General features: G+C 36.5%; 1 protein-coding gene across 17 annotated transcripts in view; it reads right to left on the reverse strand.

Annotated features, from left to right (window-relative positions):
* The window catches only part of RAPGEF2 (Rap guanine nucleotide exchange factor 2), a 309,303-nt gene that overhangs the window by 37,430 nt on the left and 252,852 nt on the right, over positions 1-19,021 (reverse strand). For all 17 annotated transcript variants that reach the window (XM_077139648.1, XM_077139652.1, XM_077139641.1 and 14 more), the window contains 2 exons: positions 1,088-1,224; positions 301-459 (listed from right to left, as the gene is read on the reverse strand). In XM_077139648.1, the coding sequence (XP_076995763.1) occupies positions 301-459; positions 1,088-1,224 (296 nt within the window). The remainder of the gene's footprint in view (positions 1-300; positions 460-1,087; positions 1,225-19,021) is intronic.

Below are 19,021 nucleotides of genomic sequence, written 5' to 3' on the forward strand. Positions count from 1 at the left end.
TACATGTTACTTTGTTACTTCCATGTTTTTGGAGAAAATAGGTTATTAATTTTTATTTATGGAAAAATTCATAAACCATATTCATTTGCAGAGCCCTTAGTTTTGTGGACTTCAAAAACTTTGAGGGATATTTACTTTTTATTTTCTGAGGACTGAGAACACTAAAAGTAATAGCTCTACTTTAAAATCTTATTTAAAACTATAAAAGATGATCTATTTGTAGGCAGAAAAATCTTACCACAATGCATTTAAGTGCTCTATGTTAAGAGCAAAATATTAATTTTTAATTATATTCTATACCTGGCAGTCATCCACTTTTGTTCTCATTATGCCTTTCATGTATTCTTTGTCCATAGTAGGAGAGACACCAAAACTGTTTCCCATACATAATATCTCTGCTTTCCCATCTGGATAAGTCACTTCCACTGAACCATTCAGAATCACTGACCAGGAGTCCAGCTAATCCAGAAAAAAAGAAGACAAAGCAGAAAAAAAACATGATGATCATATAACTATCGCACCAGAATCAACACTAAAAATGATTTAGCAGATCTTTCAGTTTAAAGATGGAACAAACTACTCAAGTACAGTTAGTTAACTGTTTACCAAATTCACAAAATTAGAATAATAAAACTTGGTCCCATATCTTATATATTCATATGCTAAGCACAAGTACATGTCATTCTGCCCTTTTGACTTTGGGTTTTCTTTTCTAAAATGACACAAGGAAAAATGTTCTTCTGTTCCCTCAAATACATATGAATGAGATAAAATGATCACCACTGCTTCAACAAGAGCACTTCTTTGTTCTAATAAAAGGAATTATATTTACAAACATATGTCATGAAGAACTCAAAAGTTCATAGATAAAAAAATCTGTTAACAATATCATTTGAAATGCTGTTAATAATGGAAACCTTGCACATTTAGAATACCTTGGCATAACAAGTACATCATAATTCTTGATTTATTCAATACCTATTGATACTTTTTTTTAAAGGAAGAAATGAGAATTGGGTTTTTGTTTATCTGCTGTATTGACAGGTTTCAAACAGAAACTTTTTAAGTGGTAGAAATGTTTACTAACCTCTTCTCCATCGTTTAACACTATGGTCCCTGCTCTTTCCACCACTGCAAATACCATCACAGCACAGAGTTCTCGTCTCACTGACATTGTCATATTGGCAAAAGCAGGCAACTGGTGCATAAATTCCAAGAGTTGTTCTGGAAAGCAAAAGACATCAATTGTCAAAACTACAGTTTTTATTAAAAACAGGTATTCATTGATATTCTCACAAGCAGTGTGGACAACCAAAGCTATAGGCTGAGCCCTCAGTCTTGGGGTTTGTTCACATGAAACTTAATCCCACAAATTAAGTTGTGGTCAAGTCTATTTAAAATTTGGGCCTAAGAGTCACCCCCAAGAGAGCCTCTTTGGTTGCTCAGATGTGGCCTCTCTCTCCAGCCAACCCAACAAGCAATCTCACCACCCTCCCCCTGTCTACGTGGGACATGACTCGCAGTGGTGTGGACCTTCCTGGTAACGTGGGACAGAAATCCTAGAATGAGCCGAGACTCACCATCAAGGGATTGAGAAAAACCCTAGAATGAGCTGAGACAGCATCAAAGGATTGAGAAAACCTTCTCGACCAAAAGGGTGAAGAGTGAAATGAGACAAAGTGGCAATGGCTGAGAGATTCCAAACAGAGTCCAGAGGTTATACTGGAGGTTATTCTTATGCATTAAGTAGATATCACCTTGTTATTCAAGATATAGTGGAGAGGCTGGAGGGAACTGCCTGAAAACGTAGAGCTGTGTTCCAGTAGCCATGTTTCTTGAGGATGATTGAATAATGATATAGCTTTCACAATGTGACTGTGTGATTGTGAAAACCTTGTGTCTGATGCTCCTTTTATCTACCTTGTCAACAAACGAGTAGAACATATGGAATAAAAATAAATAATAGGGGGAACAAATGCTAAAATAAATTTAGTTTGAAATGCTAGTGATCAATGAAAGCAAGGGGTAAGGGGTTTGGTAGGCATAATCGTTTTTTTTTTCTGTTTTCGTTTTATTTCTTTTTCTATTGTCTTTTTATTTTTTTCTGAATTGATACAAATGTTCTAAGAAATGATGATATACAACTAAGTGATGATATTGTGAATTACTGATTATATATGTTGGTGTTTTATTTGGTTTATTTTTTTTAAATTAATAAATAAATTTAAAAAAAACCAAAACAGGTATTCAATAAAAAAGAATGCTTTGGGTCTCTTTGTTCCTAAATGTCCTACAATTCTGCTTATTGAAAAATACATTATGCATCTTTAGGACAAGTTGGATTTCTTGTAGGTACCCAAAGAATTCTGTCACTGTGAGAACTGTGACATTTTCTTATTGATTTAGAAGGAATAATATGCATTTTAAGTCAAATTCTAATAACACCAAAAGAATTAACTAAAGTTCAAATGGAGAATTTCTGCTGAAAATGAGCTGTGATCATATTCATGCTTATCAAGGGCTGAAATTGTAAGAAAATAGAGTTCTAAGCTCTTAGAATTCTCCAAAAAGTCAGTAGGCACATTCTAGTGTCTTTGGGGCAGAAATAACTACCTTCATTTCAGATATTCCAAAATTTGGAAACCAAGGGATCTCTTCTATGGATTAGACAAATATACAGAAATCATTTAATTAACAAGTTTACAACATAAGATAAACGCAGATGAAAACTAAAATACCATTTCTTATCTCTCAGACTGGTAAAAACAGAATCTGACAACATTTGCAACAAAATAGCTGATGTATTTACTCTTCCACCCAGCAATAATACTTCCAGAAACATCTGTTCTATAGGTAAATCTGAACATGAACAAATTGACATACCAGGTTTCCCATTGTAATTGGAAACAATTTAAGGTACATCCACAGAGTGTAATACTAAGATAGCTGTAATAAAAGGGGGGGAGGATATATATATGCATGAATATGAATAAATCTCCAAGGCAAAGTTTGTTTTTACTGTTGTTTTATAAGCAAAGTACAGAACAGGGTATATAGTATACTACCTTTTGTGTAAAAGGCGTGAGAAATGTAGAAAGGAGACAGTAGAGTATATATTATACATACATATACATGCACAGTTCTGTGAGCCAATGTGGGAGACATGGCTCAGGCTCAGCTCTGCTACTGACTTTAGTATTAGGAACAAAGTATAAGCTGTTTGGTTTTCCATGCTTTTGTAGCACTGTAACAGAATTTTGAGACAGAAAAATAGACATAGGTACATGTTAGAATTAACTAGCTGATAAAATTTTTACATTTCAATTCAATGCAAAAGGATGAATTCAGTCAATAAATAGGATTTGAACTGGTTAACAATTTGGGGGAAATTGAGATGAAATCAATTTCATAAAGAATAAAATATTATTTTAAAATAACTGGAACCATGGAATTATTAGAGGAAAATCCAAAAGGACATTTACAGCTGACATGTTAAGAGGAAAAAGTACATATAATATCACATGAAATTATATATATAATTTTATACAAAGAAAAACATTCCAGGAGGAAAGGGACAAAGGGATATTTCCAAAGAAAGATACAGAAGTTCAATCTCAAAAATATATGAGAAACTGTAGTTGATTTGATTTTAAATAATAGCTATACTGGCTATGAGATGAGGAAAATCACTCATTTCAGCAAAACTACAGGATCCGAATTAATTCAACTATTCTGGAGGACAACTTGCCAACAGGGCTCAAAACCGTAATATTTTACATTCCCTAAGGAAATAAAAATAAATAAAGTTACAGGCAAAGCATTAGCTATAATGTTGTTAATCTCAGCACATTTAAAAGAAAAAAGATTATTAATAACAATAGGTTATTTGCTAAATAAATTAGTCAAGTCAATTAAGAAATTTTAAGAGAGTATAAAACAATATGGAAAGAATAGCAATGTTAAATTTGAAACACAAATTTAAATATATATATAATATGAATAAATACACACAAAAATAATTTTAGAAAGATACCAAGCCATTATTTTTGTCTTTGGGAAGTGGAATGACAGGTGACAGATATTTTCTTCCTATTGTTTATCGGTATCATCTAAATTTTCTATAAAAATGCTTATTAACTCTTCAGTTTAACAAAATTTATATATCAGAAAAATGGAGAAAAGGACTTTAAATTATAACCTTCTAGGAAGAAATTCTAAATTTTAAAACATTTGGTTTTAGTAGAAAGAGTATTTTACTTCATTATATACATTTTCATTCAGGTCAAAGCAGCAGCCTAGAATATAAGAATTTAGCTTATAAAGTTAATTCCAAAGTTGCATGGACTCAAGCCACTCTGGCTCTGGATTGGGGAAAATTAAAAACTGGTAAGACTAGCAGTTTATAAACTGTGTTGGGTCCTCTTTCTCTGTGCTGTATCGTGATTCATTTTCTATGGACCATTACTGAATCACTATATAGTCAATAAACACTAATTGAATGAAATGATGAATCAGAATCTATACAACTGCTTATGCTGCTCTGATTTGACACCAAGATCTTTCTGAAAGCAACTAAAAATTCTCAGAAGGAACAATACGGACCACTGGAAGGGGTAATGAAGAGATGACAATAGCATATAAGGTGTTCAAAGTTGCCTAATTTAGAGTCCAGAAAATAAACTCATCTATGGCTTTCTCAAGGGTTCTAAGATGACTCAATGAGGAAAGAATAGTCTTTTCAAATGGTACTGTGACAATTCAGTAGTCGCATGCAAAAGAATGAATCTGGACCCCTAATTCACACCACATATAAAAATTAATGCAAAATGGATCAAAGACCTAAATGTAAGAGCTAAGACTATAAAATTCTTAGAAGACATAGGAGTAAATCTTCCTGACCATGGACTTGGCAATGGATTCTTAGATACGAAATCAAAAACATTAGCAAAAAAAAGGAAAAAACAGGTAAATTAAACTTCATCAAAATTAAAAAAATGTTTGTGCTCCAAAGATCACTTCGGGATAGTTCTGGCTTCAGGTTCTATGGTTGCCTATTTTTAATTTTCTCTATTATTAGGTAGCTTTACCAACTGCTTACTGAGTTCTTTCCTTACTCCTCACAATGGCCTTCAAGAGGTACATGTTTTCTTTTCAGTTCACAGAAAAGAAAACTGAAGCTCAGTGCGGTACAATAAGGAGGTAGCAATGATATGATTCAGGACTCTGTGCCCCTAAAGAGTTTGCTGGACAACAGGCGAAGTGGTAAAGAGCCTGGGTTGTATGTCAGACAACATTCGCATATTGTTTCACATAGTCATTTTGCTTTGGACAAGTTGGTTAATTTTCTTAAGGCATGTTTTCCTCCTTTGTAAAAAATAAAATACCTACTACCCTTCATGGGACAGCTGTGAAGATTAAATGCAATAAAGACTATAAAATCCTTAGGTCAGAATAAATACTGCCATGATTTTCATTATTATTGTATTGCCATCATTCAACCCCTCGGCTAAATAAAAATATGAATACATTTTTCTAGTCCTTACATAATCAAACTGTTCCTATATACATTCATTTTATCTGCTAAGGTTTAGTGAATGGTTTTGAATTTTAGATATAGTTTGTTAGTTGCCAAAACAAGATACAATTGAAAAACACATTCTAAGAAAAACATTAAACTTACAGAAAGACAGACTAGGTGCTTTTCTCTGGTCTAGGTAATGTCCTGTTCTGATCAGACTCTACATCATCCCTGTGGCATGAGTGTTTTCATTAAACTTCAAAACCCCTGTAGGTTTGGGAATGAGAACACCAGGGCTCTGCGGTATTCAGAGGCTCCGTCCAACCCGACAGTGTCCCTCAGGTTGTCCAGACTGCTGGGTAAGGAAATCAATTTACTGCTGCAAGCAGCATTAAAAACAAAAAGGAGATGAAATATCAAAGTTAGAGAAACTTTTGTTTCTGGAATGAGTGGATGTGTTTGTGCTATGTCATAAAATATATTTATTCCTGGGGACAGCAGTTAGGCAATTCTGAGTTTCACCACAAAAGAAGAACATGCCTTTGACATACAGGAAGTAGGAATCATTGTTTTATAAATATGCTGACCTTTTGATTTGAAACCTATAGTCGAAGGAATAAGTTGTGGTCTTCTGATGGCACATCAGGGTTAGTTCTTCTTTTTCCACTTTATGTTTTCTTTCACCCTTCACCCACTCCTGCCATTATGTTTTACACAGTTTTACAGACCATGTATTTACTTTTTATCCTCCCCTAGAACCAGCTAAATTTCCTTGGATAAGCAAAGAAAATTATAAGACCAGAAAAATTATTTGTCAGAAATATTTTGAATTCTATACACTATATGCCTAGAAGATAACGGAACTTAAATAATCACCATATATATGATCAGACAACATGAAATGGACAGAAATATAAAATACCTTCATTAATATTTGTTATAATGATTTCAAAGGTACCCTGCATAGACATTTTTTCTTGCTTCTGACACATTTCTACCTCACTAGTGAGTCGTGAAATAAATTTGTGATTATGTGAGTAGTGATTTGCATTTAACAATTATAATACAACAGAATAAAGGGGAGAGATAAGACTTAATAGCATATATACACAGTTCTTTAGGTTCAGTAGAAAAACTAAAATAAATAAATACTTAAATCAATGGTATCGCAGAACTTCAAGACTCTCAAGGATTCAATAATGGGATCACTGGTTTTGAGATAGCTTCCATTCTATTATTTATTATATTAGAAGACTGGGGCAATTTAAAAAAGAAGAAAAAAAAAAACACCTTTTCTAGCATCAATCAAAAACAATCTAAAAAATAGTAAGTATAAAATAGAAGTATCTGGGGTTCAAAATAAACTCTGAAACTGTCACAGGGACCACTCAAAGATAAAGGGATTTGGGAAGGCCATGGTGGCTCAGTGGCAGAGTTCTCGCCTGCCATGCCAGAGACCCGGGTTCAATTCCTGGTACCTGCCGATGTAAAGCAAAAAGAAAAAAAAAACCAATAAAGAGATTAAGGTAGCTACGAATTCACACTTTTGGATGGTTAACAGGACAATTCCTAGGACATATGGAAAGAGGAGGCCACAGATAGGAGAGCACGATACTTCTATATTTCTTGGAAGAATTTATCAGACCTCTATATTAATCTATTAGATTTATACACTCTGGTGATCTATCCTACTTTGTTAGCAAAGGAATATTCCTGTTTATGAAAAATGTTACTCATTTTTTTTTTTTTTTTTTTTTCTAATCAATGTGACACAAAGAAATGCCAAATACCAAGTTACAGACACCATAAATTGAAGGCAGTTCAAGGAAGTTAGCTCAGCTTGGTTTGCTTTGGTTCAACTTTTTTTTTTTGCATGCTGTACAGGGGGGTCACATTTCATCATTTTGTTCATATGAGCATGCCGTTATTGCAGCACCACTGCTGAATTTTTGTTTGTCTTGTGTTTTTTTGTTTCTATGAGGGGGAACGCATGGACCAGGAATCAAACCCAGGTCTCCCTCATGGCAGGTGAGAATTTTACCACTGAACTACCCTTGCAAGCCCAAGGTTCAGTTTTTTTGTTTTTGTTTTTTGACATTACATAAGCAATTTTATTTTATTTTTACCGCTTAGAAGGTTTTGGAATTTGAGAGGTACGTTGAGTCCTATTTTAGCCAAATAAAAATTCTATTTTATTTTAGCTGATTTATTCCAACTATTTTTTTTATGACTGTGCCAAATAACTTTTTTTATTGTATAGTGTAACATATACAAAGCAAAGAAATAAAAGAGCAATAGTTTTCAAAGCACTCTTCAATAAGTAGTCACAGGACAGACCCGAGTTTGTCATGGGCACCATACCATCCTCTCACATTTTCCCTTCCAGCTGCTCCAGAATACAGGAGGCCAGAAGGCTTAAATATTTTTCTATCATCACAATCAACTTTTTTTCCTTCTTTATTTTTGTGAAAAATAACATATAAACAAAAAAGCTATAAATTTCAAAGCACAGCACCACACCTATAGAACATATTTCAGAGTTTGGTATGGGTTACAATTCCACAATCTTAGGTTTTTACTTCTAGCTACTCTAAAATACGGGAGACTAAAAGAGATACCAATTTAATGATTCAGTATTCAAATTCATTTGTTAAATCCTACCTTCTCTTTATAACTCCACCATCACCTTTCATCTATCCAACCCTCTCTTTAGAGGTGTTTGGGTTATGGGAATTTTAAATTTTTCATTTAAGTGTCTGCCACTACTATGGGGTAGGGAAATGTAAGTAGCTGATGCTCTGGAGAGGCTGGGCCTTTTAGGCTTCAGGACCTATCTGGTCTAGGGACCCATCTGGAGGTTGTAGGTTTCTGGAACATTACTCTAGTTCCTGGAATCCTTGTGGAATCCCATATATTGCTGTAGGTGTTCTTTAGGATTAGCTGGAATGGTCCTGGTTGGGGGTTAGCAGATTATGATAGGTAGCAAGGTCTAACTGAAGCTTGTGTAAGAGCAACCTCCAGAGTAGACTCTCGACTCTATCTGACTCTCTCTACCACTGATACCTTATTAATTATACTTCTTTTCCCCCTTTTAGGCAATATGGAATTGTTGATCCCATGGTGCCAGGTCTGGATTCATCCTTGGGAGTCCTCTCCCACGTCGCCAGGGAGACTTTCACTCCTGGATGTCATGTCCCATGTGGGGGGGGGGGGGCAGACAATGATTTCACTTACAGAGTTGGGCTTAAAGAGAGGGAGGCCACATCTGAGTAAGAAAAGAGGTCTTTCAAAAGCAACTCTTAGGCATGCTTATAGGTAGTCTAAGCTTCTCCGCTACCTACGTAAGCGTCACAAGAGTAAGCCTCACGATCAAAGGCATGGCCTATTGATTTGGGTGTCCCTAAAGTTTGACACAGTATCAGGGGATTCCCTGATGGTAAGGTATAATAGTTCCATATTCTTTTCCCCACCCCTCAGGGGACTTTGCCAGTACTTTTTGATTATCTGCTTAATATACTCTAGGATGTATCCGGGCATTATGATAATCTGTACAGGACTGAAGGACCTCTTTCTTATTCTATGCTTCCTGTGTCTCAGTTTTCAAATGAGCTATACAGATAGGTTGAATTAGATTATACACTACAGAAAATTTCAGTTCCAGACAAAAAATAAACCTTCCTTCCATTGGTCTCAAAGAATATGTGTGGCTCTAAAGTACAGTCACTGTCTTTCTTACCCCTATGTTCTGAATTACTTTACCCTCAACCTCATCAGCTTCATTCTTATCTCTAAATATCAGGTTATATATCTAAAACAGCCTCTCAAAATCCAGAATTAATAACCACCACTGCAAACTTAATGTGTCTGCCCTGAAAGCTTACACTCTAGGCCCCTGTTTCCTTATAAGCATTTCTAAAGGTGACCATACCATTCTTGTTCTTTTGTTTCTACTTATTTTGTCTCACCAAATGTCCCACATGTTCACTAACTTTGTTGCATGCCTCACAACTTTGTTTCTTTTTGTAGCAGGACAACCTTCAATCATAAGTGTACACCATCATTTGACAATCTACTTCTCCATCACTGCATCCTCCAGCCACTTGCATTCATCAGGCATCATGTAGAGGGCCCAAAGTCTACGGTCCATCAACATTCTCAAGTTTAGATAATGTCATAGTTCCCAAAAGAAAGAAAACCAGTAAACACACCCTCGCTAAACAGGAAATCTAAACTTCCTCTTAACTCTTGACCCTCCCCCCCATTATTTACCTCTGTTGTTGCTGTGGTAGTGCAATAGCAGTTTTCCCCTTGTACCCTGGACTTAAATAAATACTCTTTGTACAAGAATCGAATCTTTGAAGTAATTCTTACAAAAATGAATTTGTATTTTTAGTGTTAATAAGTGGGACACGGAGGTCTATACAACCACTTTCAATTTCCTTCCTATTCAATATGGTAATATTACTTCTAGACCCACTAGAGACTCACCTTCATTTCTATTTATTCCCTTACACTAGAGTTCAACCTCCTTTGCTAACGGTTCATCCACCTCTAGCTTCTATGTATCTCTAAGTCCCCTATATTCTGTATTATAAGCCTCTCATTATACCTTTATGCTGGTCATAAAAGTGGAATCATACAGTATCTATTCGTCTATGCCAGGCTAATTTCACTCAGCATTGAGTCCTCAAGGCTCATCCATCTTGTCATGTGTTTCAGGAAGTCATTTTATTCTAACGACTGTATACACCACATTCTGTTGATTCACTCATCCACTGATAGGCATTTGGTTTGTTTCCATCTTTTGGCGATTGTGAATAATGCTGCTATGAACACTGGTGTTCAAATGACTGTTTGTGTCATTGCTTTCAGTTCTTCTGTGTATATACCAAGTAGTGCTATTGCTGGGTCATAGGGCAACTTGATATTTAGTTTCCTAAGGAACCACCAAATAGTTCTTCCATAGTGGCTGCACCATCATGCATTCCCACCAGCAGTACGTAAGTGTCCCAGTTTCCCCACATCCTCTCCAATATTTATAGTTTCCTGTTTGTTAATAGCAGCCATTCTTATAGGTGTGAGGTGATATCTCATTGAAGTCTTGATCTGTATTTTCCTTATGGTCAGTGAAAATGAACATCTCTTCATGTGCTTTTGAGCCACCTGTATTTGCCCTTCAGAAAAATGCCTATTCATATCTTTAGCCCATTTTATAATTGGGCTACTTGTTCTTTTGTTATTGAGTTATATGATTTCTCTGTATATAAAGGAAATCAAACCTTTGTCTAATATGTGATTTCCAAATATTTCCTCCCATTGAGTTGGCTGCCTCTTCAACTTTTGCCAAAGTCAAAATAATTGAATTTGGTAATTAGCTTTTCCAGATCTTCAAAGGAGGCTGTTGGAATTTTGATTGGTACTGTGTTGGATCCGTAGATCAATTTGGGGAGTATTGACATATTAACTATATTTAGCCTTCCTATCCATGAGGAACAGGGAATGCTTTCTACCTGTTTAGATCGCCTTTGATTTCTTTTAGCAATGTTATATAGTTTTCTGTGTACAAGTCCTTTACATCCCTAGTTAAGTTCATTCCTAAGTACTTGATTATTTTAGGTGCTATTTTCACTTATATCAATACTTGGGCAGGCACTGGAAATCGAACCCAGGGCTCTGGCATGGCAGGCGAGAACTCTGCCACTGAGCCACTGTGGCCCACCCTTAGTGGCAATGTTGAATGGAATTTTTTCCTTAATTGACTCCTTAGCTAGGCCATTGCTTGTGTACAGAAATGTTACTGATTTTTGTATATTAATTTTACATCCCACTACCTTGTTGAATTTGTTTATTAGATCAAGTAATTTTGTTATAGATTTCTCAGGATTTTCCAAGTATAGTATCATATCAACTGCAAATAATGAGAGCTTTACTTCTTCCTTTCCAACTTGGATGCCTTTTATTTCTTTGCCCTGCCTGATTGCTCTAGCTGGAACTTCTAGCACAATGTCAAATAACAGTGGTGACAGTGGGCATCCTTATCTTGTTCCTGATCTTAGGGGGAAAGATTTCAGTCTCTCTCCATTGAGTATGATGCTGGCTATCGGTTTTTCATATATTCCCTTTACCATATTGAGGTAGTTACCTTTGATTCCTATCTTTTGGTGTGTTTTTATCAGAAAAGGATGCTGAATTTTGTCAAATGCTTTTTCACCATCAATAGAGATGATCATGTGATTTTTCCCATTTGATTTATTAATGTGCTGCATTATATTAATTGATTTTTTTGCATTGAACAATCCTTGCATTCCTGGTATAAACCCCACTTGGTCATGGTGTATAATTCTTTTAATGTGTTGTTGGATTCGATTTGCTAATATTTTGTTGAGAATTTTGCATCTATGTTCATTAGGGAGATTGGCCTGTAGTTTTCCTTTCTTATAACATCTTTACCTGGTTTTGGAATTAAAATGATATTAGCTTCATAAAAAGATTTAGGTAGAGTTCCTTTTTCCTCAATTCTCTGGAAAACTTTGAGCAGGATTGATGTTAGTTCTTTTAGCATGTTTGATAAAATTCCTCTGTGAGGCCATCTGGGCCCTGGGCTTTTCTTTGTAGGAAGATTTTTGATGACTGATTGAATCTCTTTACTTGTGATTGGTTTGTTGAGATCTTCTATTTCTTCCTGAGTCTGTGTAGCTTGTTTGTGTGCCTCCAGGAATTTGTCCATTTCATCTAAAGTTGTCTAGTTTGTTGGAGTGTAGTTGTTCATAGTATCCTTTCATGGTTTCTTTTATTTCTTCAGGGTCTGTAGTAACACACCTCTTCTCATTTCTGATTTTGTTTATTTGCATTATTTCTCTTATTTTGCCAGTCTTGCTAGTGTGGCCCATCAATTTTATTGATTTTCTGAAAGAACCAACTTTTGGTTTTATTCGTTCTTTCTATTGGTCTTTTGTTCGCCCATTCATTTATCTCTGCTTTAATCTTTGTTACTTCTCTTTTTCTATTTGCTTGGGATTAGTTTGCTGTTCTTCTTCAAATTCCTCCAGGTGTGTTGTTAAATCCTCGATTTTTGCTCTTTCTTGTTTTCCAATATAGACATTTAGGGCAATAAACTTCCCTCTCAGCACAGCCTTAGCCGCATCTGACAAGTTTTGATAAGTTGTATTCACATCTTCATTCATCTCCAGATAGCCTACTGATTTCTCTAACAATTTCTTCTTTGACCTCCTGGTTGTTTAAGAGTGTGTAATTTAATCTCCATATATTTGCAAATGTTCTTGTTCTTTGGTGGTTATTGAGATCCAGCTTCATCTCATTTTGATTAGAAAAGTGCTTTGAATAATTTCAATGCTTTTAAATATAAAGACCTGTTTTGTGCCCCAGCATATGATCTATCCTGGAGAATGTTCCCCCATGGTTCAGTTTTTTTTTTTTTTTTATAGCTCGGATGCAGCTTTATTCAGTGTTTTAACATGATTACTTTACAATTAGGTATTATTGTGCTGTCCATTTTTGAGTTTTTGTATCTAGTCCTATTGCACAGTCTGTATCCCATCAGCTCCAATTATCCATTATCTTACCCTGTTTCTAACTCCTGCTGAACTCTGTTACCAATGACATATTCCAAGTTTATTCTCGAGTGTCGATTCACATCATTGGGACCATACAGTATTTGTCTTTTAGTTTTTGACTAGACTCACTCAGCATAATGTTCTCTAGGTCCATCCATGTTATTACATGCTTCATAAGTTTATCCTGCCTTAAAGCTGCATAATATTCCATCATATGTATATACCACAGTTTGTTTAGCCACTCGTCTGTTGAGGGACATTTTGGCTGTTTCCATCTCTTTGCAATTGTAAATAACGCTGCTATAAACATTGGTGTGCAAATGTCCGTTTGAGTTTTTGCCCTTAATTCCTCTGAGTAGATTCCCAGCAATGATATTGCTGGGTCGTATGGCAATTCTATATTCAGCTTTTTGAGGAACCGCCAAACTGCCTTCCACAGTGGTTGCACCATTTGACATTCCCACCAACAGTGGATAAGTGTGCCTCTTTCACCGCATCCTCTCCAGCACTTGTCATTTTCTGTTTGGTTGATAATGGCCATTCTGGTGGGTGTGAGATGATATCTCATTGTGGTTTTGATTTGCATTTCTCTAATGGCCAGGGACATTGAGCATCTCTTCATGTGCCTTTTGGCCATTTGTATTTCCTCCTCTGAGAGGTGTCTATTCAAGTCTTTTTCCCATTTTGTAATTGGGTTGGCTGTCTTTTTGTTGTTGAGTTGAACAATCTCATTATAAATTCTAGACACTAGACCTTTATCTGATATGTCGTTTCCAAATATTGATTCCCATTGTGTAGGCTGTCTTTCTACTTTCTTGATGAAGTTCTTTGATGCACAAAAGTGTTTAATTTTGAGGAGTTCCCATTTATTTATTTCCTTCTTCAGTGCTCTTGCTTTAGGTTTAAGGTCCATAAAACTGCCTCCAACTGTAAGATTCATAAGGTAGCTCCCTACATTTTCCTCTAACTGTTTTATGGTCTTAGACCTAATGTTTAGATCTTTGATCCATTTTGAGTTAACTTCTGTGTAGGGTGTGAGATACGGGTCCTCTTTCATTCTTTTGCATATGGATATTCAGTTTTCTAGGCACCATTTATTGATGAGACTGTTCTGTCCCAGGTGAGTTGGCTTGACTGCCTTATCAAAGATCAAATGTCCATAGATGAGAGGGTCTATATCTGAGCACTCTATTCGATTCCATTGGTCGATATATCTATCTTTATGCCAATACCATGGTGTTTTGACCACTGTGGCTTCATAATATGCCTTAAAGTCAGGCAGTACAAGACCTCCAGCTTCGTTTTTTTTCCTCAAGATGTTTTTAGCAATTCGGGGCACCCTGACCTTCCAGATAAATTTGCTTATTGGTTTTTCTATTTCTGAAAAATAAGTTGTTGGGATTTTGATTGGTATTGCATTGAATCTGTAAATCAATTTAGGTAGGATTGACATCTTAACTATATTTAGCCTTCCAATCTATGAACACGGTATGCCCTTCCATCTATTTAGGTCTTCTGTGATTTCTTTTAGCAGTTTTTTGTAGTTTTCTTTATATAGGTTTTTGTCTCTTTAGTTAAATTTATTCCTAGGTATTTTATTCTTTTAGTTGCAATTGTAAATGGGATTCGTTTCTTGATTTCCCCCTCCGCTTGTTCATTGCTAGTGTATAGAAATGCTACAGATTTTTGAATGTTGCTCTTGTAACCTGCTACTTTGCTGTACTCATTTATTAGCTCTAGTAGTTTTGTTGTGGATTTTTCCGGGTTTTCGACGTATAGTATCATATCGTCTGCAAACAGTGATAGTTTTACTTCTTCCTTTTCAATTTTGATGCCTTGTATTTCTCCTTCTTGTCTAATTGCTCTGGCTAGAACCTCCAACACAATGTTGAATAATAGTGGTGATAGTGGACATCCTTGTCTTGTTCCTGATCTTAGGGGGAAAGTTTTCAATTTTTCCCCATTGAGGATGATATTAGCTATGGGTTTTTCATATATTCCCTCTATCATTTTAAGGAAGTTCCCTTGTATTCCTATTCTTTGAAGTGTTTTCAACAGGAAAGGATGTTGAATCTTGTCAAATGCCTTCTCTGCATCAATTGAGATGATCATGTGATTTTTCTGCTTTGATTTGTTGATATGGTGTATTACATGAATTGATTTTCTTATGTTGAACCATCCTTGCATACCTGGGATGAATCCTACTTGGTCATGATGTATAATTCTTTTAATGTGTTGTTGGATACGATTTGCTAGAATTTTATTGAGGATTTTTGCATCTATATTCATTAGAGAGATCGGCCTGTACTTTTCTTTTCTTGTAATATCTTTGCCTGGTTTTGGTATGAGGGTAATGTTGGCTTCATAGAATGAATTAGGTATTTTTCCCTCCGCTTCGATTTTTTTGAAGAGTTTGAGGAGAGTTGGTACTAATTCTTTCTGGAATATTTGATAGAATTCACATGTGAAGCCGTCAGGTCCTGGACTTTTCTTTTTAGGAAGCTTTTGAATGACTAATTCAATTTCTTTACTTGTGATTGGTTTGTTGAGGTCATCTATGTCTTCTTGAGTCAAAGTTGGTTGTTCTTGTCTTTCCAGGAACCCATCCATTTCCTCTAAATTGTTGTATTTATTAGCGTAAAGTTGTTCATAGTATCCTGTTATTACCTCCTTTATTTCTGTGAGGTCAGTAGTTACGTCTCCTCTTCCATTTTTTATCTTATTTATTTGCATCCTCTCTCTTCTTCTTTTTGTCAATCTTGCTAAGGGCCCATCAATCTTATTGATTTTCTCATAGAGCCAACTTCTGGCCTTATTGATTTTCTCTATTGTTTTCATGTTTTCAATTTCATTTATTTCTGCCCTAATCTTTGTTATTTCTTTCCTTTTGCTTGCTGTGGGATTAGCTTGCTGTTCTTTCTCCACTTCTTCCAAATGGATAGTTAATTCCTGAATTTTTGCCTTTTCTTCTTTTCTGATATAGGCATTTAGAGCAATAAATTTCCCTCTTAGCACTGCCTTTGCTGCGTCCCATAAGTTTTGATATGTTGTGTTTTCATTTTCATTCGCCTCGAGGTATTTACTAATTTCTCTAGCAATTTCTTCTTTGACCCACTCGTTGTTTAGGAGTGTGTTGTTGAGCCTCCACGTATTTGTGAATTTTCTGGCACTCCACCTATTATTGATTTCCAACTTCATTCCTTTATGATCCGAGAAAGTGTTGTGTATGATTTCAATCTTTTTAAATTTGTTAAGACTTGCTTTGTGACCCAGCATATGGTCTATCTTTGAGAATGATCCATGAGCACTTGAGAAAAAGGTGTATCCTGCTGTTGTGGGATGTAATGTCCTATAAATGTCTGCTAAGTCTAGCTCATTTATAGTAATATTCAGATTCTCTATTTCTTTATTGATCCTCTGTCTAGATGTTCTGTCCATTGATGAGAGTGGTGAATTGAAGTCTCCAACTATTATGGTATATGAGTCTATTTCCCTTTTCAGTGTTTGCAGTGTATTCCTCATGCATTTTGGGGCATTCTGGTTCGGTGCGTAAATATTTATGATTGTTATGTCTTCTTGTTTAATTCTTCCCTTTATTAGTATATAGTGTCCTTCTTTGTCTCTTTTAACTGTTTTACATTTGAAGTCTAATTTGTTGGATATTAGTATAGCCACTCCTGCTGTTTTCTGGTTGTTATTTGCATGAAATATCTTTTCCCAACCTTTCACTTTCAACCTATGTTTATCTTTGGGTCTAAGATGTGTTTCCTGTAGACAGCATATAGAAGGATCCTGTTTTTTAATCCATTCTGCCAATCTATGTCTTTTGATTGGGGAATTCAGTCCATTGACATTTAGCGTTATTACTGTTTGGATAATATTTTCCTCTACCATTTTGCCTTTTGTATTATATATATCATATCTGATTTTCCTTCTTTCTACACTCTTCTTCATACCTCTCTCTTCTGTCTTTTTGTATCTGACTCTAGTGCTCCCTTTAGTATTTCTTGCAGAGCTGGTCTCTTGGTCACAAATTCTCTCAGTGACTTTTTGTCTGAGAATGTTTTAATTTCTCCCTCATTTTTGAAGGATAATTTTGCTGGATATAGGAGTCTTGGTTGGCAGTTTTTCTCTTTTAGTAATTTAAATATATCATCCCACTGTCTTCTAGCTTCCATGGTTTCTGCTGAGAAATCTACACATAGTCTTATTGGGTTTCCCTTGTATGTGATGGATTGTTTTTCTCTTGCTGCTTTCAAGATCCTCTCTTTCTCTTTGACCTCTGACATTCTAACTAGTAAGTGTCTTGGAGAACGCCTATTTGGGTCTAATCTCTTTGGGGTGCACTGCACTTCTTGGATCTGTAATTTTAGGTCTTTCATAAGAGTTGGGAAATTTTCAGTGAAAATTTCTTCCATTAGTTTTTCTCCTCCTTTTCCCTTCTCTTCTCCTTCTGGGACACCCACAACCCGTATATTTGTGCGGTTCATATTGTCCTTGAGTTCCCCGATTCCCTGCTCAAGTTTTTCCATTCTTTTCCCGATAGTTTCTGTTTCTTTTTGGAATTCAGATGTTCCATCCTCCAAATCACTAATTCTATCTTCTGTCTCTTTAAATCTATCATTGTAGGTATCCATTGTTTTTTCCATCTTTTCTACTTTATCCTTCACTTCCATAAGTTCTGTGATTTGTTTTTTCAGTTTTTCTATTTCTTCTTTATGTTCAGCCCATGTCTTCTTCATGTCCTCCCTCAATTTATCGATTTCATTTTTGAAGAGGTTTTCCATTTCTGTTTGTATATTCAGCATTAGTTGTCTCAGCTCTTGTATCTGATTTGAGCTATTGGTTTGTTCCTTTGACTGGGCCATATTCTCAATCTTTTGAGCGTGGACAGTTATCTTCTGCTGCTGGCGTCTGGGCATTTATTCAGATTTCTCTGGGTGTCGGACCCAGCAAGGTTGTAAGATTTTTCTGTGAAATCTCTGGGATCTGTTTTTCTTATCTTGCCCAGTAGGTGGCGCACGTGGCACACGTTTGTCTCAGGTGTTTGGAATGGGTAGCCCCCGGTCACCGATCTCCGCGGCCTGGGGATTTCCGATCCAATTCTCTCCGTTGGTTCAGGGGCCGCGCGTGGTGGGGGCGTCAGCTGCCGCGGCTTGAGAGGACCCTGTGGCTGGTCGCCGGCCGCAGCGGGCCTGGGGAATTCCCCACCGGACCAAGAAGCCTCCCGCGGGGGGGGGGGGGCACCGCGGCTTGGATAGCCCTCTGATCCGAGACTCGTAGTCGCGGACTCGGAGCCGATACTCGAAGCCGCCCGCAAAAGAGGGGCGCCGGCCACCTCGGCTTGGGAAACTTGCCTCTCCGAGACTCTCAGCCGGCCCGGGAAGGAGGGAGGGAGTAGCTCCGGCCGCCACAGCTGCCACTGCTCGGGAAATCGCGCGCCGCTCGGGGATCTCACCGCAGCCGAGTCTCGCAGTCAGACTAGCCAGTCCAGACTGGGTTACGCTGTGTGTCCATTCCCTGCCGTAGCCCCGGGAACTGTTCTGCACTGTTTCTGTTCATCTGTTAGTTGATTTGGAGTCGGAGGAACTAAGATGCACGTACCTTACTAAGCCGCCATCTTGGAACCCCCCATGGTTCAGTTTTATATCAGAAATTTTAGATGCTTAAAAAGCCAGTGGGTTTTTCTGGTAGTATATGAAGGAAGGAGAAAAGGAATCCTTTGAAGGGAATCAAAGTAATTCACTAAGTTAATGTGTCAAGGCTTCAAAACAATAAATAAAATTCACAACCACTTAATAATTCAGTACCTACAAAATTATCAGTTAGAGAACAAATATGAATATGATAAAGTCCCTCCCTTGAACAAGTGGAAGAAATTGTATACCCAAGAATCTATGGGAACCTGAAGGGAAATTTTTGTAAAAAA

The sequence above is a fragment of the Tamandua tetradactyla genome, chromosome 22 (genome assembly GCF_023851605.1).
Source record: "Tamandua tetradactyla isolate mTamTet1 chromosome 22, mTamTet1.pri, whole genome shotgun sequence".
NCBI lineage: Eukaryota > Metazoa > Chordata > Mammalia > Pilosa > Myrmecophagidae > Tamandua > Tamandua tetradactyla.